Genomic DNA, 23850 nt, shown 5'->3' with positions numbered 1-23850 from the left:
GTCCTAGAAACTGAAGTGCACCGTTGTGTCCTTCTCAGCAGGGTCAACGCAGTGGCTGCTGGTGACCCCCGACTCTGACTCCAGCCCCAGGGCCCTGGCACCTTCTCTCCATCCCTGCCCTGAAATTAACTGAAAAACAAGTCGTCTCAATGACCAGGCCACAAGTAGCCCAATTCTGCCCACCTACCAGCCAAAGCTCAAGCACTTTAAGAAGCACTCATTTCAAATCAGCAAATTACAACATTTAGACAGACTTTTTTTCTCCCCCTGTAGGGAACGTTCCTATTATTGTTTCGACAAGTGAAGACGGCTAGAATTGCCATCTTCTTGCTTAGAAACGAATATTCCTCGACTAAAAGGCTGTTCAGCCAAGGAGAGGCCGGAAGACAAGACCAGGAACGCGACATCCTGATGCCAGCTTACTTCAAAACCGGATCTTCTCAGGGGAAGTGTGCGGGCTGGACCAGTGAGGACAGCACTCGCCGCAGGGGAAGCGGAGGGACGGCTGTCCCGACGGACGATGTCTGCTTTTGTACATCTGTTTCACGACTTAGTTAAAACTTTAAATGCCTCAGTGGTTTTTGAGAACGGATACACATCTGTCCCAAGGAAACGCAAACCAGATAACAAAGAAGTAGACAAAGGACAGGGCCAGCGACAGTCCCGTCAAGCTGGGACAGGTGTCAACTCACCGCCAAGGAAAACACCTGAATATCTCGGCGCGCTTTCGACAAAGCACTTTGTAAAGGGCCAGCTTTATTCCAGACAACTTTCCGGTACGGTTCAGATTCCTCCAGAGGGCACAGCCACTGAGCGGAGGGACTACTGGCCAAGGCGCAGGGGCTGCGGGAGGCGCTGAAGGTCAGGGGTGAGCCCGCACTCGGGGCCAGGCCGACGGACGTGGCGGCAGAGCGGGCTCCCGTCTACACGTCCCAGCCTTCAACCCGATGGGAGACGGCATGCCCGATTTCTGTTCCGTTTCCTTGAAACGGAGGCTGTGGTGCCAGGGCAGGTAGGCAGCGCGAGGTGGGCACGGAGAAAGCAGAGCTCGCACAGGTGCCCAGACGAGAGCCGTGCGTGACGGTTGCAAGCAGCGTCCCGTTCTGTGACGATGCGGTGAATGGCAGAGATTTTTAATGTTTTAATCTTCACTTTGGAAGATTGATTAAACCAGTTCAAATCAAAACTCAAAGTGCAGAATGTGAAATTCAGGAAAAATAACAGACATTTTAAATAAATAATTTATTTATTCAAAATAGTTTTCTTACCTTATTCACAGTTTCCAGTTTACAATGAAAGAAAGAGGGAGCAGTACCTATCCTCGATCAGCTGTCCTAGCCAGTCAGAGAGAAGCGGGCGCTCTCACAGCACGCCCCGAACTCAACACCGCGGAGCCCGCGACACGGGGGGAGGGCGGGCCGCCTTCCGTGCGACCGGGAAGCGCCGTAGAGACAGGATGTTTCTTGAACCCACCTGAACCACTAAAGGCATCTGGATTCAAGTTCCCCTGACCAAGGTAACATCATCCAAAATAATTCTGTCTTAAACCCATGGAGCCCAACAGACTTGAAACCTGTTTACAAGTGCAGCTGCATCACAGCAAGGGTGTGAACACGGAGGCACCACGTATGTCTCTGAAAAACCAACGCCGGGGGCTCTCAGTCTGGTTCTGCCTCCACTTCAAATGAAGCAAAGAACTCAACCACGATGTGTCCGTGACGGGAAAAGAGAACTGTGTTTCCACTGCTGTGCCTGTCTTTAGTGACAGGAGAGTCTTTCCCTCCTATTTAATGACACGAAGCACCGAATGGACAAACCGGCCCCCAAGAGCAGAAGGCACTGACAGCGTCTCTGCGGACGGAGCTTCAGGCCCGACTCACTGGCCGCCACTGCCGCCGCGAGCAAGCTGATCCAGCAACTGGATGAGGACGTCGATCCTTTCCAGAAGAGTGGAGTTTCTGTTAGCGGTAGCTCTCAAAAGCTGGGAGTAAATCTGCTTGTTGGTTTTGAGGACTACATCCTCTTCAGCATTACTGCCGCGTTAAAACAAAAACAAAACAGAAGTGCACAGTGAGGTCCACCGACGATCCAGAAAGAAACCCAAATAAGCAGTCCCAGACCGTCACTGCCCACAGGGAAGCGGGTGGTCCGTTAAGGCCTATTCCGTGCTTACCTTCTCGCAGTCACTGTTCCCAGGCCCGTTTTTAGATACTTACTTCAATACGTCAATTAAAAACAAGGTTCATTCTCTTCACAAATATCTGAGTGCCTACTATGTACTGGGAACTGCTCGTGGCCGTGAACAAAACACACCAAGCAGAGTCCCTGTGCTCACGGCATCTGCGGGCTACTGAGGTAGCAGTGGGCGGGGGGGGGGGGGGGGGTGCGTTAAACAAGAAGAAAACAGCATGTCCGATGATATGCTACGATGAAAATCCAGCCTGGGGCAGCCTGGGGCCTGGAAAGCTACCCAGGATTTCCTCCCTCCTCCGTGCTGAGCCTGACACCCCTCAGCCCTGTTAACAAGCACACATGTAACGCGACTGTGGGGAGGTCTTCCCTGGAGAACCCTCTGTAGAACCTCATTTCTCTTCTCCCTCTTATTCCAACTTCTTTAATCAGGCAAATCTCTCTTCCTCTCAAAACCACCCATGGCACAGTAAAGTGATTGTTTAAAATGCATTCACTATGTACAGTTTGGGCCTAAGATGGCTAGGTTTTAGTTCTGGGCTGGGGTTGACATTTGCAAAACCTCTGATAATCTTATAAGAAATTTAAACTCCTTTCTGGGGGCTCCTGGGTGGCTCAGTCGGTTAAGCGTCCGACTTCGGGTCAGGTCATGATCTCGCAGTCCGTGAGTTCGAGCCCCGCGTCGGGCTCTGTGCTGATGGCTCGGAGCCTGGGGTCCCCTTCCGATTCTGTCTCCCTCTCTCTCTGCCCCACCCCCACTCACATAAACGCTCTCTCTCAAATATAAACATAAAAAAAAAAAGCATTTTTACTTTTTTTAACACATAGTTTTTTTTTTCAACTTTTTTTTTTTATTTATTTTTGGGACAGAGACAGACAGAGCATGAACGGGGGAGGGGCAGAGAGAGAGGGAGACACAGAATCGGAAACAGGCTCCAGGCTCTGAGCCATCAGCCCAGAGCCCGACGCGGGGCTCGAACTCACGGACCGCGAGATCGTGACCTGGCTGAAGTCGGACGCTTAACCGACTGCGCCACCCAGGCGCCCCTTTTAACGCATAATTTTTGAGAGACTGAGAGAGAACATGAGCAGGGGAGGGGTAGAGAGAGAAGGAGACAGAGAATCCGAAGTAGGCTCCAGGATCTGAGCTGCTGGCACAGAGCTCCATGCGGGGCTCAAACCCACGAACTATGAGAACATGACCTGAGCCAAAGTCGGACGCTTAACCGACTGAGCCACCCAGGCCCCAGCCCCACTCCCCCCCACCAAAAAAACATTTCTAACAGAACCATATGGTTGTCATAAGAGGAAATTGTCATAAAAGGATTCAAAGAAAATTAAAATTTTTTATTTAGAAGAGTTTTAAATTTATTTTGAGAGAGAGATACAGTGCAAGTGAGGGAGGGGCAGAGAGGGAGGGAGAGAATCTTGAGCAGGCTCCGTGCTGCCCACGTATAGCCAATGTGGGGCCAACGTGGGGCATGAAACCACGAGATCATGACCTGAGCCGAAACCAAGAGTCGACGCTTAACCAACTGAGCCACCCAGACACCCGAAACAATTAAGATTTTTAACTACTAAGCTCAGTTTTTCTTTTTCTTTTTTTAAAGCACAGGTGGGGTGGGTAGAAAATAATCAACAAAACAGAAACCTACTAGCATTTCCTTTCTTTTCAAGTCTAGCTCTGATCTCCTTTTACTGCGGACAGAAACGCTCCCGGACTCCTGGTGAGGTAGCAGGGCCACAGCACAGGTCTCCCTCCTAGCAATAAAGTCACGTGTATCTCCTGTGCCAGCCAGTGACACACAAGAGACACACTGACTTAGGAACCAGTCTGTTTTGGAGCCCTATCAACATGGTAACTGTATGCACACAAATACCACATTTAACAGTCTTCAATACATTTTGAAAAAATTAACACAAATTAGAGGAAGAGGACTTCGTGCATCCTACCCAAAAACTTTAAGCGGTTTTTTTTGACAGGATATTAATAACCTGAGAAGACGGGTCAGAAGACCCTCCACTAAAATAAAACTACTTAGGCCACACACAGAGGAGAGGACAGGTATGTTTACAAAAGGTACCATAGGACGGAACGGTCACCCGTTGGCCAACTACTCAGACCACCAATTTGCGAAAACCCACAAAGAGCTGGTGGTTCTCACACATATTTATGTCGCCACCTTGTGGAAACCGGTAAAACATTTCAAGATTTACCCGCTTCCCTTAAACAGGAGAGGCGCTAACTTTTTCAACTGCGTGTGTCCCCACATGCACGGTCCCCTCCGCCTTCTCCTCCTCTGGTTCTTCAGAAGGTGGGGTGTCTGCCAACCGCTGCCCGGACCACCACCCCCTGCTGAGAAGCAGGGACAGGGCGGAGAAGGCGCACGCGGAGTGCTCCGCCCCACAGACGCTCTCCTCAAGGCCACAGAGGATTGTTTGAAAGCGTTTACTGGAGGCGTTTCTGCTTAGGACAAACCCAACAGCACAGAGCAGGACAAACTACCACTTCAGGACTTCGGGACTGCTGGGATCTATCAAAGGGTTGGGGCTGCTGGGCCACCGAGGCTGCAGACTGAGGACAGGCAGGGAGAGGGAGAAGAACGTCCTGGCCTGCGGCGCACGCCGCAACTGCCAAGGATTTAGCTACAACAGTGAACGAGCCGGGAGAGGCCGAGGGAGGGAGCGTGGGGCCCTGGGAGCTGCAGGTATAGGATGAGGTCACCTGGCCTTGTAGGCTTTTCTTCAAGGACCCCACCAGATGCTCACATAAAAAACCTGGTGAGAGTCCTAAAAAAAGGCCCTTCGTGTGGGCCGGGCAACAGGACGAGCTACGGCTACAAGAGGGGCAGGCAACCCCACCCAGATCCTCCCCTCCAGGGAATGGTCAACGTTTATAGCAGCACTCCCAACAATAGCCAAATTATGGAAAGAGCCCAAATGCCCACCAACTGACGAATGGAGAGAGAAGCTGTGGTTTATATATACAACGGAATACTACTTGGCAATGAGAAAGAATGAAATCTGGCCATTTGTAGCAACGTGGAGGGACCTGGAGGGTATTATATGCTAAGTGAAATAAGTCAGGCAGAGAAAGACAGATACCGTATGTTTTCACTCATATATGGATCCTGAGAAAATTAAGAGAAGACCATGGGGGAGGGGAAGGGGAAAAAAAAGTTACAGAGAGGGAGGGAGGCAAACCATAAGAGACTCAAATACAGAGGACAAACAGGGTTGATGGGGGATGGGGGAGAGGGGAAAATGGGTGATGGGCATTGAGGAGGTCACTTGTTGGGATGAGCACTGGGTGTTGTATGGAAACCAATCTGACAATAAATTGTATTAAATAAAAACAGGGGCGCCTGGGTGGCTCAGTCGGTTAAGCGGCTGACTTCAGCTCAGGTCACGATCTCACGGTCCGTGAGTTCGAGCCCTGCGTCAGGCTCTGTACTGACCGCTCAGAGCCTGGAGCCTGTTTCAGATTCTGTGTCTCCCTCTCTCTCTGCCCCTCCCCCGTTCATGCTCTGTCTCTGTCTCAAAAATAAAGAAACGTTAAAAAAAAAAAAATTAAAAAAAAAATAAAATCAAGTTGCAAAAAAAGAAAAAAAAAAAAGCAAGCCTTAATCTGCAGGGTGGAGTCGGAGCGGGTAGGAGGGAGAGGAGGGCAATAAGGCATGTCAGCCTTCGGGCACTGGTGAGAGTCGATGCAGACAGAGCAGTGAATGGTGGGGGGGGAGGTGGGCACACTCTTCCCCTGGGGCAGGGGCAGTGTGAGGCCCAACGCTGAGACTCAGAGACCCAGTTTCTGCCTAAGAGAGGTTTACCCAAACTAAAGGAGAAGGCCTGGCCAACGCCCTTCCCGCCACACAGACTAGACGCACGGATGGACAAGTAGGAACGGAACATGGACTCTGGACTAGAGCTAAGAGGGTGCAGACAGAGCCTCTCTGAAGTACCACACACCTTCCTCACGAAAATGCTAAAACGAAAGGTGGAGTAGACGGTAAGAAAGACGTCAGGAGACCCGCTCCACACTAAGCCCAGGCACTGCTCGAGAACTTGAAGCCTGTGATTCGTGAAAAAGTAACCGTAGTGACAAAAAAAATCTCAATCACAGCTCCGCTCCAGACTAGGAAACTGAACTCAACCCCCCTTCCTAAAGGTGTAAAAACTCCTGAGAGATGAAAATGATGCCCCTCAGTCTGAGATGTCCAGTTTCCCACAAATAAGAGATGGAGAAAGGTAAGGAAACCACACGTGTAAGACAGCAGAACCAGACTCAGATGACACGGATGCTGGAGCTCTCCGACAGGGGATTTAGAAGGACAGGGATCACTATGTCAAAAGGCTCAAATGGAAAACAATACGTAAGAACAGACTGGCTAACTTCAGCAGAGAGGTGGAACCCACACAAAGAACCCAGTAAGAATAGCAGAAATGAGCACAGTAAACAGAATGCCTTCAACAAGTTCAACTGTAAGTGACTAAAATCAAGAATCAGCGAACCTGAAGATAGGTTAATAGAAATCACACTGAACCCTTGCTGCCCCGAAAAAGGGTGCAAAGGCAAGGGAACACATAACAGGTATGCAGAAGATCAGTCTAGCACAGGAACAGCTGGAACCACGGAGAAACAGGAGACAATGGAGCAGGAGAAATAAGAACACCGAAGAGGGAAGAAACCATCACAAGGCACCCAGGAACAACAGGTTCAAACTGCTGGGGGAGGGGCGCCTGGGTGGCTCAGTCAGTTGGGGGTCCAACTTCGGCTCAGGTCATGATCTCACCGTCTGTGAGTTTGAGCCCGGCATTGGGCTGTGTGCTGACAGCTCAGAGCCTGGAGCCTGCTTCTGTTTCTGTGTCTCCCTCTCACTCTGCCCCTCCCCTTCTCATGCTCTATCAAAAATAAATAAACATTAGAAAAAAATTAAAAAAAAAAAATCAATACAACCGATGAATTCCTAACCAAACTGACCAAGGGGGTGGGGATCAAAGTTGCCAATATCAGGAATGAAAAAAAGCTAGCACTACAAACACCTTTAGACATTAGCAGGATAATAAGTGAATACTGTGAACCTATACATCTGACAATAGACAAAATAGAACCTATACATCTGACAAAAGACTTTCATTCACTCAGAAAATTTTACCTATGAAAAGAAGCTAAACTCTTTGTGAAAAATTTTCAATAAAGCCAAGTCTAGGTTAAGATACTTTCACTGGTAAATTCTAACAAAGCTTTAGGGAAGAAATAGTTCTACACTTCTAAAAATCAGATGAGGAAACACGGGTACACTGATTTCATGAGGCCAGCAGGCTCTACTCCCAAAAGCAGACAAAACCACTAACAGGAGAGAATCATCCCACAAACACACACAAAAATCAATTATTAGTACACGAAACCCCAGGGATATTAAGAAGAATGATGAATCCCAACCAAGTGTGGTGTATATCAGGGATGCAAAGCTGCTTTAACCTTAAAAAAAAAACAAAAAACAAAAACTCTCAATGAGCCCCACATTAACACACTGAAGAAGGAAAACAATGTGGTCATTTCAATGCTTAGACCAGAAGCATCTAACAAAAATTCAACGTCCACTAATGATAAAAGTTAGGAACAGAGAGAACATTCTCAACTTAAAAAAAATTTTTTTAAGTTTATTTGAGACAGAGATAGTGTGAGTGGGGGAGGGGCAAAGGGCAGGGTGGGGGGGCAGTGAGAGAGAATCCCAAGCAGGCTCCGTGCCACCAGCTAGAGCAGAGCCCGACACGGGGCTCAAACTCACAAAACTGTGAGATCACATGACCTGAGCTGAAACCAAGGGTCAGACGCTTAATTCATTGAACCATCCAGGCACCCCAGAACATTCTCAACCTGACTAAGGGCATTTATAAAAAACCCACAGGTGATGCTACACTTAATGGTAAAAGACAGCACGCTTTCTCCCTGAAATCCTGCGGCTGACCACAAAGAGGCAGCAAAAGAGAATTCTTGAAGTGACAGAGCGGTTCCGGATGGTGATTTTGGCAGGAGACACAGTTCTCTAAGTGTCTGTTAAAGCCTGAAGAACTGTATGCCACAAAAAGTAAATTTTACTATGTATACATTAAAACAAATATAGATCGGGCTCTGTGCTGACAGCTCAGAGCCTGGAGCCTGCTTCAGATTCTCTGTCTCCCTTTCTCTCTGCCCCTCCCCTGTTCACCTGCTGCCTCTCTCTCAAAGATAAATAAACATTAAAAAAATAATAATAATAAAAAATAAAGTAAATATAGAGACAAAAATTACCTGTATCTGAAGATTATAAATTGGTAAAATATGCATGGGATAACGGACAATGTAGGTGTTAAGATGAATGATTTTTTTCCCCTTATTTTCCAAATTTTGTAATATGGCCAGATTGTACGTATATTTTAAAAGGAAAGACATTATTGGGGCTCCTGAGTGGCTCAGTCGGTTAAGTGTCTGACATCGGCTCAGGTCATGATCTCACAGTCCAGTCTGTGGATTTCAGCCCCGCGTCGGGGCTCCGTGCTGACAGCTCAGAGCCTGGAGCCTGCTTCGGGTTCTGTGTCTCCCTCTCTGCTCCTCCCCTGCTCGTACTCTGTCTCTCTCACTCAAAGATAAATGAACATTAAAAAAAAAATTAATAAAAAAAGACATTATTTATGTTACCTTCCTGATCCACTACTCACTGCTAGAATTCCAAGTTAAATTAATAATGCCAATATAAGAAGTCTGGTAAAACAACAGAATCGTATAAGCTGATACAGGTGTAGAAGAACATTTTCTGCCGAGACGTTCACTGTTTTCACCAAGTTCTTGGGCATTACAAGGATCCTGACATTCTGTCATCTGCTTCCTTCCTACTGGTGCATTTGGTGCCGGGTATCAAAACTGTAGTCCTGACTTCCCATTTAAAGACAATGCTCAGAAGCGTTACTAGAAACAGTCGAGGTCTTCATTCCAGGGTCATTCATGTCTCTCAGGGCAAATATTAAAACCAATAGGGTATTTACTCTTGGAAGCAAGATCTGTTTCTACAGTTTCGCTGGATCATAGGCCACACTGCGAGGAGTCTCATCTGGTTTAACAGGTCACAGCACCACTTAAATCCCTGGTCGCCCACATACAAAACAAGAACAAATACAACCTATCCTTTCCCGGGGTCGGTAGAAATTACCTTTCTACAAAGTAAGGTGCTAGAGAAGAAACTTCCAGAGAACAATTCCATTTACCTCATTTTCTTCTTAGTTGAAGACAGCAGTTTGATGGACTGAAGGAGAAGGAATGACAACCGAGATTCAAATATACTGAGGAGCTTGATCACTTCTTCTCGACTGAGACCAGGCGAAGGATCAGCAGCTGGAGCGCTCTCGTCACTCTTCGGCTACCAACGACAAAAGGTCACTTCACCTCAGCTAGCGGACGATTACGGCTCCGCACCCAGGGATGGGGCTGCGGTGCTGTCCACCCAGTAAACGTTTTAGCCAAAAAACAAAACAAACCAAAAGCAGACCCGAGGTCATTTTCCCCCAGGCACAGCCCGTCGGTGGCAGGGGCCCTGACGAGTCCCTCATCCTGGAGATCATCCGACAGACTAAAAGCCGAGAAAATGTCTCACACCTAACAGGCTCTTACGTAGGAATTAATCCTGAATGGAAACCTACTTCCCCCGAGTGCACACTGACGGAGCAGGAGGAAAACGGATGTTCGACGGGGTGTGACAGAACGGGGCTGGACAGGCTGGCGTGCGATGGGGACTCGGGGAAGCTTTTCGCCCCAGCAGAAGGTGGCATGAATGCTGGAAAGCCAGGCAAACCAGAGATGCTTTCCAAGGAGCTTGCTGAAGCCCATTCATCGTTCAACTGCTCCCTGGCAGTTTACCGGAAGTTATAAAAGAGCTACGTGCCTCTTTCTTAAAAAACAAACACAACAGGGGCACCTGGGCGGCTCAGTCGGTTCAGTGTCGGACTCTTTTTTTTTCTCTCTTTTTTTTTTTTTAAATTTTTTTTCAACGTTTATTTATTTTTGAGACAGAGAGACAGAGCATGAACGGGGGAGGGTCAGAGAGAGAGGGAGACACAGAATCGGAAACAGGCTCCAGGCTCTGAGCTGTCAGCACAGAGCCTGACGCGGGGCTCGAACTCACAGACCATGAGATCGTGACCTGGCTGAAGTCGGCCGCTTAACCGACTGAGCCACCCAGGCGCCCCCAGTGTCGGACTCTTGACTTGGACTCACACGATCTCACGGTTTGTGAGTTTGAGCCCCGCATCGGGATGCTCTGAATTCACTCTCTCCCTGCCCCTCTGGCACTTGCTCTCTCTCTCAAAAAAAACTTAAAAAAAAAAAAACCAACAACCAGTAACTTCCTTTAAAAAAAACAAAACAAAACCAGAACAATGATAAAAAAGACAACACACACACACACACAAAAAAAAAACCATAAAAGAAAACAGAGACGTTACACTATCAGAGCCTTACTAAGGTCTACGTGGCTAAAGAAAAAAGTATTTAACACAAAGCTATAGTTCCAACTTAAAGAGTTTAATAATTCCACCAAGAAAATATAATACATCACTGTTAATGTGTTTTTATGCAAAGCACATATATGTATGCATACGTTTATATATGCATATACACACACAATATACATACCTCACCCCCACCATACGCCCACCATATACATTCACCATTTAGCTTAAGGCACACAAAAACCAAAGATAAATACTTCTCCATTTACCTGGTCAAATTCCTCTACAAGCTCCTTTCTGATGAGCTGGAATGCGTGTTTAGTTCTCACCATTATATCAAGAGCCCCAGATAGTGTTTTCAATTTTCCAACGTTGCTATTCTGACCTACAGTATGAAGCACAAAATGATCATCCCTTTCAATATAAATCTAGAAACCATTCCAATGTCAATGTATTACTGAACGTTGATTTTCGAATCCCGTAAAGGTAGCTCATGAGAATCTCAACAGGTTTTCTCAATCCAGCTTTTAGTAATTATCCCTAGACAAAGCAAAAATCACAACGGTCTCCCTGCTGTACCATTTGGTTCTGTGAGGGTGACAACCCAATCTCCCTGAAAGACCTGAGTGTTAAGGCAAAGAAACCAGCTGGAAGCAAATGTTTCTATTCTATTCTATTCTCTCTCTCTCTCTCTCTCTCCCTCCCTCCCGCGGGCGCGCGCGCTCTCTCTGTCTCTCTCTCTTTTTGGTACTCAATTTTTAAAGGGAAATTAACCATACTTATCCTATCTCAGCAAATTTGTTCCCACTGTCTACTGTTCTTATGAAAATGACGCCTGCTCTCTCCAAGGAATTCAAACATGGCAGAAAATTCGAAGATGTAAATCAAGAAAGGTCACCCAAAACCCACTCCCAGAGAGTGTGGCGGTTAATCCTGCCGTAGGATGGCAAAAGGTTAACAGACGTACTCTCAGTAAACAGGATTTTTAAAACCGGCTTTGAACCGGCCATGCTTTCACAGATGCGCCAAGTCTAAACCAGAGCCGGGTGAGAGACTTCCTCCCGGCCACCCGCCCGCAGTGCCGCGACTTCCTTGTGCATCCTTCGGGGGACACTCCCCTGGAAGAGTCCTCCACGTGGGTAAGTAGCACATTTGTTTTAATTTTATACAAGAAAACAACTGAAAGAAAACCAAATGAGCAGCCGTACTTCAAATGAACGTGTGTCTCTACCGCACAAGAGCTAGGTCTCCAGGGACCCCTCTGCACGAGGGAGCAGGTGGGCGCGAGTGAGAGAACGCGGCAAACACCCTCTGTGTGCGGCAGCAGCTTGCTCCCTGCTGTGGCTGAGCCCGGACAGAGAGGGCGCGCTCGCTTTCGTCCAGCCCTTCCCTTCCCACAGATCTGTGCCCTGCGCGGGCCCACAGTTCTGCTGCCACAATCCACCGCTGCCCGTACCCACCGTGTTTCAAGGGGTTCACTGCTCCGTTACCACCGCTTCTCCCTTCCTAAGTCGGTCGTGAGGATTTAATCTCTGATGGTCTCAACTGACTTGCCCCATTTCTTCAAATAAGGGAGCGGGGGCTACGTTTCACTATTTCTATGAAATAAATAGGTCACTGAACGTAATCCAATCCATTTTCTAAACTTCAAAAAGCGTAGAGACTTCTGGCCCCTACCCAAAGTCATCAACTATGGCAAATTAAAAAGAAAACGTTATTTATAATCAAGAGAGATCCCCGGGTCTGCCTCACTCTAAGAGGATCCCACACTAAGTCGATGCCCACAAACACGAGAAATGAAAACGTAAGACTTACTGGTCATCTGAAACTCTGCAAACGCCACTCTTTCTAACTGCACTCTAAGTAGTTCACAAGGAGCATCTTTCAGAAGCTGAAAAAGCTTAACAGCTTTGCTATAATGAAGATCTGCAAGCACCCGGTGCTGCTTCCTAAGATGTTCATCACCAACCTAGAATCAAAAACAATCCTAAGCCTTGAGTTATTTCACAGTATTTCAGTTATTTCACAATAACTACTTAACTAAGTCTCTGGATCACTAAACGTTAGTGTTGTTTCTCTAGAAGTCTTCAACGGTGTTAGCTCTTACGTTTAGGTGTTTAATTCGCTTTTGGTTAATTTTTGTATACGATGTGAGGTAGGAGTCCAACTTCATTCTTCTGGCATGTGGACATCCAGCTGTGCCAGCACCATGTGCTGAAAAGAAAATTCTTTCCCCATCACGTGGTCTTGGAACGCTAAGGCTTGCTTCTGCCTTGGGGATATTAGGCCACCTGGACACGCCTGAATTTTGATTAGGACCTCCCGGGGCAAGGGCCAGAGAGTCCAGGGACAGTGGAACATGAAGAGAAATCCTCTGTGGTTAAGCTGGACCTCAAAAGGACAATATTCTCAGGCTGAGGGTACCCAGAACGCAGCCTATGCCCAAGGGACTGCAAGATAAATTATCTTGGTCCTGAGCAAAAAAAAACAAAACAAACAAATTTTAAAAAAAAGGGGGGGGGGAGGGGAAACAACCAAACAAAAAACATCCCTGAGAAACTTCCAACACAAGATTCCTGGTAGAAGCCACACAACCTCTCTGGAGGAATGCACCATCAACCTGGGCTGCAACGGATTCTTAAGACACTCATGCATCCGAGTACCGGGATTCATGTACCAGGCTGTTCACAGCTATCAATAATTAATGAAAAATAATAAACAATCACAGATTATTCCTAATAGCCTCAAACTGAAACGACCCAAAAGTTCAGGAATCACAGAGAGGATAAACAAACTGTGGTACAGTCATTAAATGAGCGCTACTGAACTAGAAAATGCACTGACCAGAAGGAATCTCACTAACACAATGTCCAAGGAAAGGCAATAAACCACAGAAGACTGTGTACAGTATGATTTGATCTATAAAGTTCACAACCAGGTAAAATGTAAACACACTGTTTTAAGTGGTCCAACAGGGTACATAACGGAAAAGTCCAGGACGGCAGTTACTCTGGGTGGGTGTGGAGGGACACTCAGCAGGGAGGGGGAGCACACAGAGGAGACCTAACTGGGTCAGCTAATACCCACTCAACTTATAAGAGGAAAAAATGCAGCGCAGGCAAGAGGGAAAAATTACCTACACTCCAAATTATTTTAAAGCAGCCAAAAGAACACACGGCATCACAAACACACACTGAAATGTAAGACCAACACCCAGAACGCTTCTAAATGGACTTGGCATCGAACTGAGGTTGGAAAGGCAGTACCTGATTTCTCAGACAACTGTGGTACATGGACGCCAGCCTGTGATGGATGGTCGCAGCTCGATACTGACAAAGAGGCTGTCGAGCGGACACGGAGTCCACGTCACAGTGTTTCAGGGACTTCATCATAGCCTCACTGACTTCTTTTTCGATCTGGGTTTTTTTTTAAGGGGGAGGAGAAAACAATGACAAGCCTATAATCTTAAAAGTATTTAAATACTGCTTGTTAAGGAAAATATGTTCAGTATCTGTTAAAGGCTGAAAGTTGCAGACTTCTTTCATAGCCCAGCAAGTATTATTACCTGCTCTTGAGCTTTTCTAGATAATGGCGCGTAGTCTTGCTGGAGAGTTGCCATAGTAAAGTAAGTAGTGGACAGTTCCCAATTCACTGAATCCCAAACAGCTGGGTGTAGGTCTCGCGTTCCCAGGGACCTTAGCGCTTTCAAATAGTAATCAACAGCCTGTGCAGGGAGGGAAAGACACAGTTCTCACTCAGTTTAAATCTATGCCAGCAGCAGATTAAAAATAAAACCTTGGGGCGCCTGGGTGGCTCCGTCGGTTGGGCGGCCGACTTCGGCTCAGGTCACGATCTCGCGGTCCGGGAGTTGGAGCCCCGCGTCGGGCTCTGGGCTGACGGCTCGGAGCCTGGAGCCTGTTTCGGATTCTGTGTCTCCCTCTCTCTGACCCTCCCCCGTTCATGCTCTGTCTCTCTGTCTCAAAAATAAATAAGCGTTAAAAAAAAAAAAAAATTAAAAAAATAAAATCAAATAAAATATCCTTTAAAGTCACCCAGAAGTTGATTTGATCTGGGGACAACTTACAGAAGGGCAATATTATGAAAGGAAAAAACGATCTATGAAACGGTTTCAATGAAGAAAAGCTACTCAAAGTGGCTGGCCGCATGCCAGTCCACGTTTCCATGGCAAGTCCCTAAGCCTTGATGCTTTCTGACTTCTGCTCATGCATGAGGATGCATTTTCTTCCTTTGGTTTTTCTTTCTTTTTTTTTTTTATAGTTTTTTTTTTTTTTTAAACGTTTGTGTATTTTCGAGACAGAGAGAGAGAGACAGAGCATGAGCAGGGGAGGGGCAGAGAGAGGGGGAGACACAAAACCCAAAGCAGGCTCCAGGCTCTGAGGTGTCAGCACAGGGCCCGACGGGGCTCAAACTCCCAAACCAAGAGATTATGACCTGAGCTGAAGTCGGACGCTCAACTGGCTAAGCCACCCAGGTGCCCCTGGTTTTTCTCCTTCTTAAATGAAAATTTGTTTGTATAACTAGTAAACGAGAAAAAATAACTAGAAGAGTCTAAGGATAAAAAATCGCTGCTACCTGACTACAAAAAAGCAGCCCCCCACGCCCCCTGCCTGAAAGGCATGCTCATTACATTTAAGCAAATAAAATCACATTTAATTCCACCACCCGGCAATAATTTCTACATGTCTTGTAACTATCTACTCTCTGTGTATCTGTAAAGTGGGAAAAAAAACCCTGAAATACAGTCACTTTCCCTTTACAACCTCGCATGCCGTGACCATGCTTCACTAGCATGCTCTGAGAGCTCTGAAGTACTTGTTAAGGAAGCACGCCTGTTCCTTCCCCCTCTCCTACGCTGCAGGTAATTTGATAGACAAAAGAAACTCAATTTTTAAATTTCATAAAAATGTAAAATTTGAAATTTCTTACATCTTAACCATTTTTTTTTTTTTTAACGTGCACCCATTTTTTGTTCAAGATTATTTGCCTTTTTTTCTATTGGGGCAGTTTATTCTCCATGATTATCTTATTTTTGAGGTAAGTACCATGCCCAGTGTGGGGCTCAAACTCACAGCCCCAACATCAAGAGTAGTGTGCTTTACCGACTTAGCCGGTCAGGCGCCCCTATTTTCAACGGTTCTTAACTCTTCCCTATATATGAAGGATTTATTAACCTCTGATCCGTCATAGGTTACAAATGTTTTCAAGAGACTGTGGTGTGCTTTTCAATTCTGCTTTCTGTTATACATTTAAAAACCGTTCTTTTTACACGTTTACACGTGTCCATCGTTTACTCTGTTTCCTGCTTATTGTGTCGTGCGAGGCAAGTCCCGTCCCGTCTCCTCACGAAGGCTCTTCCTTCATCTTCTCCTGGCACGTTCCCAGTTTCCCTTCGTGTCAGCCTTTACCCCGCCTGCCACCTGATGTCTTCTCTGGTTATGCCAACACAACCCACCGATCGTCTTTTCAACACGCCAGCTTCTATACTAAATTCTCCCCATCCTAGGGTCGGTTTCTAAGCGTCGTGACTGTCTCATCACACACCATCGCCACAGCTCTCGTTAGACGTATGGTCTTTCCCTGGAGCCACGGCAAAGCCGAGGGCCGATTCGGTGGAAGTGGACGACGCCCGACATGGAAGCAGGTGTGTTACCTTATTATAATACAAGCCTTCTTCCGGTGAAAACTCCCGCTTAAATTCATCACCGGCACCGCAGTGCGCCTGCGCACAAATTCGCATGAGTCTCCCCGTGTTGCACAACAAAAGGGCAGCGTTTGTAGCATCATCGATTGACTCGAAGTTGTGAATTCCTTTTTCAAAACAAGAAAAGCTTTTTTTCCACAGCTGCTGCTCCGCAGTAGACACACTCTTGCTCACTTCACACAAAAGAGAAAAAAACCACACGTAAGCGGACATCAGTGTAAACCCCGTGTGTCCCAGGGAAGGACGAGGGGAGGAGGGCAGGGACAGGACAGCTAAGGAAGCAGCCAAGTGGAGTCACCACAGCGAGCGGCTGAGCTGCTATCGTCGTCCTCACTCGCCTCAAATTCACGGTGAGGCCATACCCCCCAGTGTGGCTGTATTGGGAGGCGGGGCCTTTAAAGAGGCAACTACAGCTCGAGGAGGATAGGATGGGCCCTAATCCAACATGACTGGTGGTTTTCGAGGAGAGACAGACACCAGGGCTTGCACAGAGAGAAGACCAACTAAGGACATGGCTAAAAGGTGGCCATCTGCAGGCCACAGAGAGGCGCCTCAGAAAAACCCAACCTTGCTGGCACCTTGATAATGAACTTCCAGCTTCCAGCTTGTGAGAAATACAATTTCTGTTGTTTAAGCCACCCGATCTATGCTATTTTGTTATGGCAGCCTGAGCAGACTAACACAATATGAAAACGTGGCCCTTCTTCACTCTTAATAAAACACGCCAATAAAATGATCTGACAAAGCACAATGTTATGAAGATTCAAAACACATGGTCCCATGGAGTTATGAGAGGCGTAATGTGTGTTGTATCCAACCCTCCTAGGTTTCTATCGCTTTGATGCTCCTTCACCACCAACTTCCTCCTCCAAACGCACCTTAAAAGCACAGGTTCTTACTTCTCAATCAAAAATACGCATGTGGGTTCCTGGGTGGCTCGATCAGTTAAGACGGCTGATTTCGGCTCAGGTCATGATCTTACGGCTCCTGGGATAAGCCCTGTGTCAGCTCTGCACGGACAGCCGGGAGCCTGCTTGGGATTCTCTTTCCCTCTCTCTCTGCCCCTTCCCCTGCTAGCTCTCTCTCAAAATAAACATTAAAATATATACATATGATAACATTTTCCTTTTAAAATTTTAAAGTTATTTTTACAAGTGCAAGTCGGGGGGGAGGGTGGGGGGGGGGAGGAATCCCAAACAGACTCCGCACTAACAGCGACACAGGGCTTGAACTCATGAACCATGAGGTCATGACCTGAGCTGAAATCAAGAGTTGGACGCTTAACCAACTGAGCCACCCAAACCTCCCAATACGGCAACACTGTAAAAACCATGAACCTTTGTATCTCTAGTGCCAAGCACAGTCCACACACCACCGCACGCATGCGCACACACACACTCACACTCTCTCTCACTCTCGGATTACCTGCTGTCCTCATTCCTCTCAGCTCTTTGCCTCCTCACACTGGGTCCAGTCTTTACATTTCCATCATTCTCATGGCTCCAACTATCCCCCCACCTTCCATCTGAGCGATTCCTCAACCTGCGTCTTGCTATCCCAAATAGCTCTAAGTCCAACAACTGAGCGAGACCTTCTGCTCACATGTCCGCTGGTATCTCAAACGCGATATGGGCCCAGCTGAATCCACTATCCTGTGCCTGAATCACACAAGGCCCCTGCATTACTAACTCTCGCCACCCACTGGACCGTGCCACCTCTGGCTCCTTCTCTAGGCTGCCTACTCTGTGTGGACAGCACCCCCTTTCCCATATCTGCCTGCCGACATCCTGTGTATCATGTACCAACCTGCTCGAACCACACCTTCTCCCCAAAAGCCCTCCAAGAACCTCACATCTTCAATGAACCTCTGTCCCCACTCTTCTGGACTGTACTTGTGCTCATGGCATTTTCCAAAGATTTACATTTCTATCTGGCTTCCTGACACGGAAGAGAAACTAGGTTTCAGTTACATACCCAGCAGAGAGCCTAGCATCGCTGGTTGTGTGCTTCACTTTTGAACGGATCAGATGCAGAATGGAGGACATGGAAATGAGGACTCTCAAAGGGCAATGGCTTTTTGTTTATTTCTCGAGAACTTAAGAATAAAAGATTCTTTAAGAGAGCACCCCTTTATACATAAAATCAAATGCCACAATTCTTTGCCCAAACCACAAAACCAGCATGATTTTCTACTAGAATAGGCAATAAAGAGAGGACTCCAAAGAGATACTCACCTACTCTCTCACTCTGCAGTGCAGCTGCCTGATTCATGTAAAACACACCGATTTCATTTCTGATATTACCCATTCTCTTCAATACTTGTACATAGTGTTCTGGGTTTTGGCTTTTTAAGTCACTAAATTGCAAGATTTCATTAGCAGCTTCGTAACACTTACAACTAACTGAAAGCTGACTCTCTAAGTCTGTAGACAAATCAGTTGCCCATGCAAATCCTTAAAAAAAAAAAAAATCACCGTGAGTCACATGAACCCTTCTTCCTTAGTATCTACATAATCTCACATTTTTAAGACCACAAAATAAATATAATACTGTATAAACCTAAGATTCAATCAATGCAACTAAAATTTTAAGTTTCAAAGTAAAGATCCTTTATTTAAAAAACCATATTTTCCTGGGATATTAATGTTTGAATAAAGAAATATTTCCCTAAAAATACCAAAAACTTCCCAAGACCTGGATTTTACCAAGTACACCTGCTTACTGGTACAAGCCTAAAGTTGTTTGTGGATACAGAGTAAATCTTTTTTTTTTTCTTTTTAATCAATGGAAATAGTTCTTGAAATAAAGCTCTGATTGCTACCAGATGCTATTTAAGCACATGATGGCTTGCGATGTAAGTTTAACTCATTGAAGAAACTACCAGCTCAAAGACTTAAGCTCAAAGACTTCAGCGTGCTATGGAGTGGGAATGGAGTAAACTTAAGTGCAGGGCTCAAGATTCAAGAGGGGAAAAGGGAGTGCTACTGCCGTTAACACCGGAACATGAGAGAATGCCACGCTCACCAACAAGTGTTTTCAATGAAATTAATTTGATGGGAGTGGTAAAAACACACTGAAGGTTTTCTCACTGTGTCTATGAAAATAAAATGATCATTTGAGAAACTCAGAAGGAAAGAAGGGGAAGAGAGAGGGCAAAAAAATGAAGAAATACTACACTTCTCCCCAATGTACTTCTCTAGATATTACATGTCCAAAAGTTTTTGGGAGGTGGATATCAAGTAAACATTTCAGGAGCAAAAGAAGACAATTCCATGGTAAGTGAAAGGACTTATCTCTTGGCTCACTTACTGCCCTAACTGCAGTGTGCTGACGACTGTACCGAAAGAAGCAGGGATACAGCCGCTAGGAATAATACTCCGATTTCAGAGTTTTAATATCTGGCAACTCCAGAACAAAGAAATATATATATATATTCACTAAGACAGTCAGCTACGAACGGAGTTTAAAAAATGATCTCTGTATCTGAGCCCCTGGAAATCATTCAGAAGGTAATTCATTCCCTTTTACCAACTGTTAATTCCTTTTCAAAAGAAAATCATGGCTTGGTTAGTGGACTGCAAGGTCACCTAGAAAAACCTGGACGGAAAGAGGAGTAAAAGGTCAACACAACGGTCTTAGAGCTTATTTTATCGTTATTTGAGAATTTCTAATTTTACAACTAGAACGATTTCGAAACCACTTTACGCACAAATACACACGGAATCCCACTCGATTTTAAAGTTAAGAGAGCAGAACAACAGAACTGCAACACTGAAACGCTAACGTTTCCGCCACCTCTCCGGACACACCCCGGTCACCTATGCTGGACCCAAGAAAGAGCCCGGTGCGCGTCACACGCCTGGCCGGCGCACCTTGACACGGGGACTCCCTGTGGAGGCTGTGCAGGATCTCCTGGTCTTCTTTTGTTTGATAATTAAACTCCTCAAGATGTGCGGCTCTGTTGTTTGCGTTCTGGGCCAGCATTAGCTGGATATCACCACAGAGCGTCAAATATTGAGAAAGAAACAGCAGCACTTCAGAAAGCATATTGGTGCAGAGGCAGCAGTAAGTATCTAGGCAGAAAGGACGGGAAAGAGAAAAGACACTGGTGCGTGAAAAATTAATATGATGAATATTAAGAAAATCTGTTACTAGCTGAAAGCTTTGTACCACTGTACCCAAGTTTCTTACGTTACATATGGCTTCCTGGGTGTCAAAAGGAAGGGATAATTAACCACTCAGAGCAGAAAATAAAATCCTGAGTAACAGACTCAAGAACAGAAAGTTATTTCAAAATTAAGTTTTACAACAGAAACAGGAGTGAAATTCCATTGTGATTCAAATGCCTTTTCTGTTCTCCCTCCCAATGCCTATTAAACATATTAATTTACAGCAACTTACCGTGGCTCTGCAAAGCTAATTTAATGTATCGTAACGCTCTTCCGTATTTCTGAAGACTCATGGCAGCATCAGACAAAACATAATAGGCCTTTGATGACTTGAGAATCAGCTGGAGTTTCATTTTATGTTGCCAAGAACCAGGGATCATTCCAGATTGACTGGAATAATTACCCTTCTGAAGGGAGCCCACTATGACAGGAGAGGGGGAGAGAAGGCAGCACGTTTTATTTGAACCTAAGTCTCACCATAAAAAAATAATTTGTTTCTTGACAGAAACAGTCCAGGCTTAGGTACCATAACTACAACAAGACCGGTAAATACTGTGCTTTACTACTTAACAATAGAGAATAATGGCAGTGTTTCAATGGACCCTCATTGGATTTCTGAAGGCTTTCTGCTCCCTGCAGCCGTTAACTCTGTCATTCTCTTTCAGGGTCACATGTAACTAAACTCATGACTGGCCTGTCCTTTCTCCAGTCTACATGCCAACCGGCCAGAAAGTTTACCCTTCTAAAACAAACTTTAATTGCGGTGGAACCCCTGTTCTAGAACACTGAAATGGTTTCTCACCACTTACTAAATCCTGTCTATGCACCTTAGCCCCACTTCCTACAGGACGTTTTTGTCTGCCTCCGCAGTATTCCACCCCTACTACCCATCGGCCAAAGTCAAGTTACTGCTTGTTGCCTACACAGAGGCCTATTTTTTCCACACCCCCCCCACCCCCCGCAGTGGACTATTTCCTCTCCCAGGAACACTCTTTACTTAAAGTCCAGCCTATTACTATCTTCTTCATCTAACAAACGGTCATTTTTTGTGCCAAGCACTGTCCTAGGCACCAGCAACAGTGACATGCTGTTGTATGGCCTCCTTCCTTGAAGATCTCCCAGAGTAGAGGTGCAGACGGGCTGCTAACATAAACCACAGCGAAATCGATTAAGTGCAAGTACAGAGATGAAAACAAAATGGCTGCAGGAACCCTCCCTCCCCAGTCTCTCAGCCTCAAGATTTCTCTTTTTTCGATCAGCAACGACACAAGTCTTTCAAAGCAATGAAGGCACAATCTCTATTATGGTTTTTTTTAATGCATGGATTTCTTTTCCCTCTGCTACTGCATGAACTTTCTGCATCTGAGGTATTGTGAGAACACCAGAGATGAAGACGACACAATTTTTGCTCACAACCATATTGGTGTGCACGCAGAAAACCATTCGGCACAACTAACTATAGCAGAAGACAAAATTAAGTGCTCAAGGATAAAGTGGTTAAGAGAATCAATTCTGACTAGAGACGGGTGCGTAAAGATCTTGAACATACATCAATGGGATTTTCAACAGCCGAGTTGGGGAGAAAGGAAGGAAGAAAAGGCATTTCAAAAAAAAAAAAAATACCATAAAAAAGGCAGCGATGTCTCAAGTCCTGGTGTTCTCACTGCAAAGGGGCTCAAGCCTGGCACACAGCAAGCACTACATAAACTCTAGGGAAATAAATTTACTTCCCCACCTACAACTTATGTTCGTGAAGAGAAGAAAAGTCAGGAAAGCATTTGGTATTTCATACACACAGGCTTCCAAAACATTTTTTAAACAAAACAAGACTTTTCAAAAGTCCACATGCTCTTCATGAAGTGACTTCCCTGAGGAACCAACCAGACAACGTATAAGTGACCTTTCTGGTTTATTCAAGAACCACGGGGTAACAACAGCCAACAACTCTATGGGGCTTACATGTGCCGCGGCTCTAAGCACTTGACATGTATTAATTCATTTGATCCATATAAAACCCTCTAAAACAGGCACCATTGTCTCCAGTTGGAGAGAAAACAAGGCTCAAAGAAGTGGAACTTGCCCTAGCAAAGCCAAGATTTGAAGCGAGGCAGTTTGGTTCCTAAGTCTGCTCTTCAACACTCAGCTGCTTTAACTGAAGTCATTTCTTAGGAGAACCCTACTGGGCCGAAGGCATCAGCTCTTTGCTGCAGGGGGAAGGAGCAGAACTTATTAGGAGTAGCTATAAAGGATCAAAGTTATCCTCTGTTTTATACTTTGAATGAAACGGTATTTCCCCCTACTTTCCATTCACATGGCATCCTTTTCCTGAATTCCTTCCAATGAATGCCTTAATTGACAGAAGTCTGCCACTGATAAAGGACTAGTACACCATTCTATAGAAGAGTCCTTATTTGCACATCAATCCAACTTACTTTTGTCCAAAAACAAGGCCATCTGCTTCTCCAGACCCTCAGGACCCCCCCTTGTGGACTCATCTTCATATTTTAATGGGATCGGGGTGTTGGGGTCAGCTGCAGGAAGGTCGCTTTCTTTTTTAATGCTGCTATCCACAGATTTTAGCCCCTTTAAGCAAGGAGAAACAGTTATCACACACATAATGAAAGGTCAACTATAAACGAGATACAAGGCACTGAACACATGTAGGAAAATGTACACTCTGAAAATAGACTTTAGTCACCAACAAACAAGTGCTATGTGCATACCAAGTGCAAGTTCACCGAAACAGTGAAGACCAAACGAAGGCCTACCTCCAGAACATAGCTGAGCACAAGTCTACAGCGCTCCTCGGTGTCATGGCAAACCGGAAAGGTGCAACTGGGCTTCAGAAACAGACATTTCAAGTGATTAGTAGGCTGCCCCCATGACAAATTCCACAGCTCTCGGCTCCTGGGAATTACTAAAACTCCACACGTCAATAACTTCAACATTTGCTTACGCATTCAGCTTCGTGAGGTAACGTGCCGCCTTAACTGCACATTAAATTGATATAAGCATCAACAAAAATCTTGCCTGATGAAAAGATCTTCCCAAGTGTATGTGACTTTCAATTCTTAAAGTTTTAAACATAATTCTGTTATGACACAGCAAGAACGTAATGTTTCAGGTAAATGCGTACCCCATCTCAGAGGGCAATGTGGCCCCTGGTCAGCACGGCTACTTGGCAACACGCAGTTAACAGTACCCCAATTTGGCAGTAAGTTAACGAGGATCGCCAGTGGTCTCGGCGTATAATTTATGTGCTTAAGTAGGAGCAGAACCAGTTAATGA

At 45.8% G+C, this 23850-nt stretch overlaps 1 protein-coding gene across 6 annotated transcripts in view; it reads right to left on the bottom strand.

The window, feature by feature from the left end:
* Window positions 1-23850, bottom strand: part of EDRF1 (erythroid differentiation regulatory factor 1) — a 65857-nt gene that overhangs the window by 24856 nt on the left and 17151 nt on the right. For 3 of the 6 annotated variants that reach the window (XM_053207573.1, XM_027063354.2, XM_027063355.2), the window contains 12 exons: window positions 23331-23402; window positions 22995-23145; window positions 20795-20983; window positions 20266-20466; window positions 18628-18846; window positions 16343-16566; window positions 14237-14395; window positions 13938-14087; window positions 12487-12640; window positions 10941-11056; window positions 9433-9584; window positions 1224-2033 (listed from right to left, as the gene is read on the bottom strand). In XM_053207573.1, the coding sequence (XP_053063548.1) occupies window positions 1877-2033; window positions 9433-9584; window positions 10941-11056; window positions 12487-12640; window positions 13938-14087; window positions 14237-14395; window positions 16343-16566; window positions 18628-18846; window positions 20266-20466; window positions 20795-20983; window positions 22995-23145; window positions 23331-23402 (1944 nt within the window). In that variant the 3' untranslated portion in view covers window positions 1224-1876. Of the gene's footprint in view, window positions 1-1223; window positions 2034-3054; window positions 3977-9432; window positions 9585-10940; window positions 11057-12486; window positions 12641-13937; window positions 14088-14236; window positions 14396-16342; window positions 16567-18627; window positions 18847-20265; window positions 20467-20794; window positions 20984-22994; window positions 23146-23330; window positions 23403-23850 lie in introns of those variants that run through there. The other 3 variants (XM_053207575.1, XM_053207574.1, XM_053207576.1) reach the window with 2 other exon arrangements.

Source organism: Acinonyx jubatus, chromosome D2, assembly GCF_027475565.1.
Source record: "Acinonyx jubatus isolate Ajub_Pintada_27869175 chromosome D2, VMU_Ajub_asm_v1.0, whole genome shotgun sequence".
Taxonomy (NCBI): domain Eukaryota; kingdom Metazoa; phylum Chordata; class Mammalia; order Carnivora; family Felidae; genus Acinonyx; species Acinonyx jubatus.
Note: the sequence above shows the minus strand (reverse complement) of the source record. Positions and strands in the feature narration are given on the sequence as shown.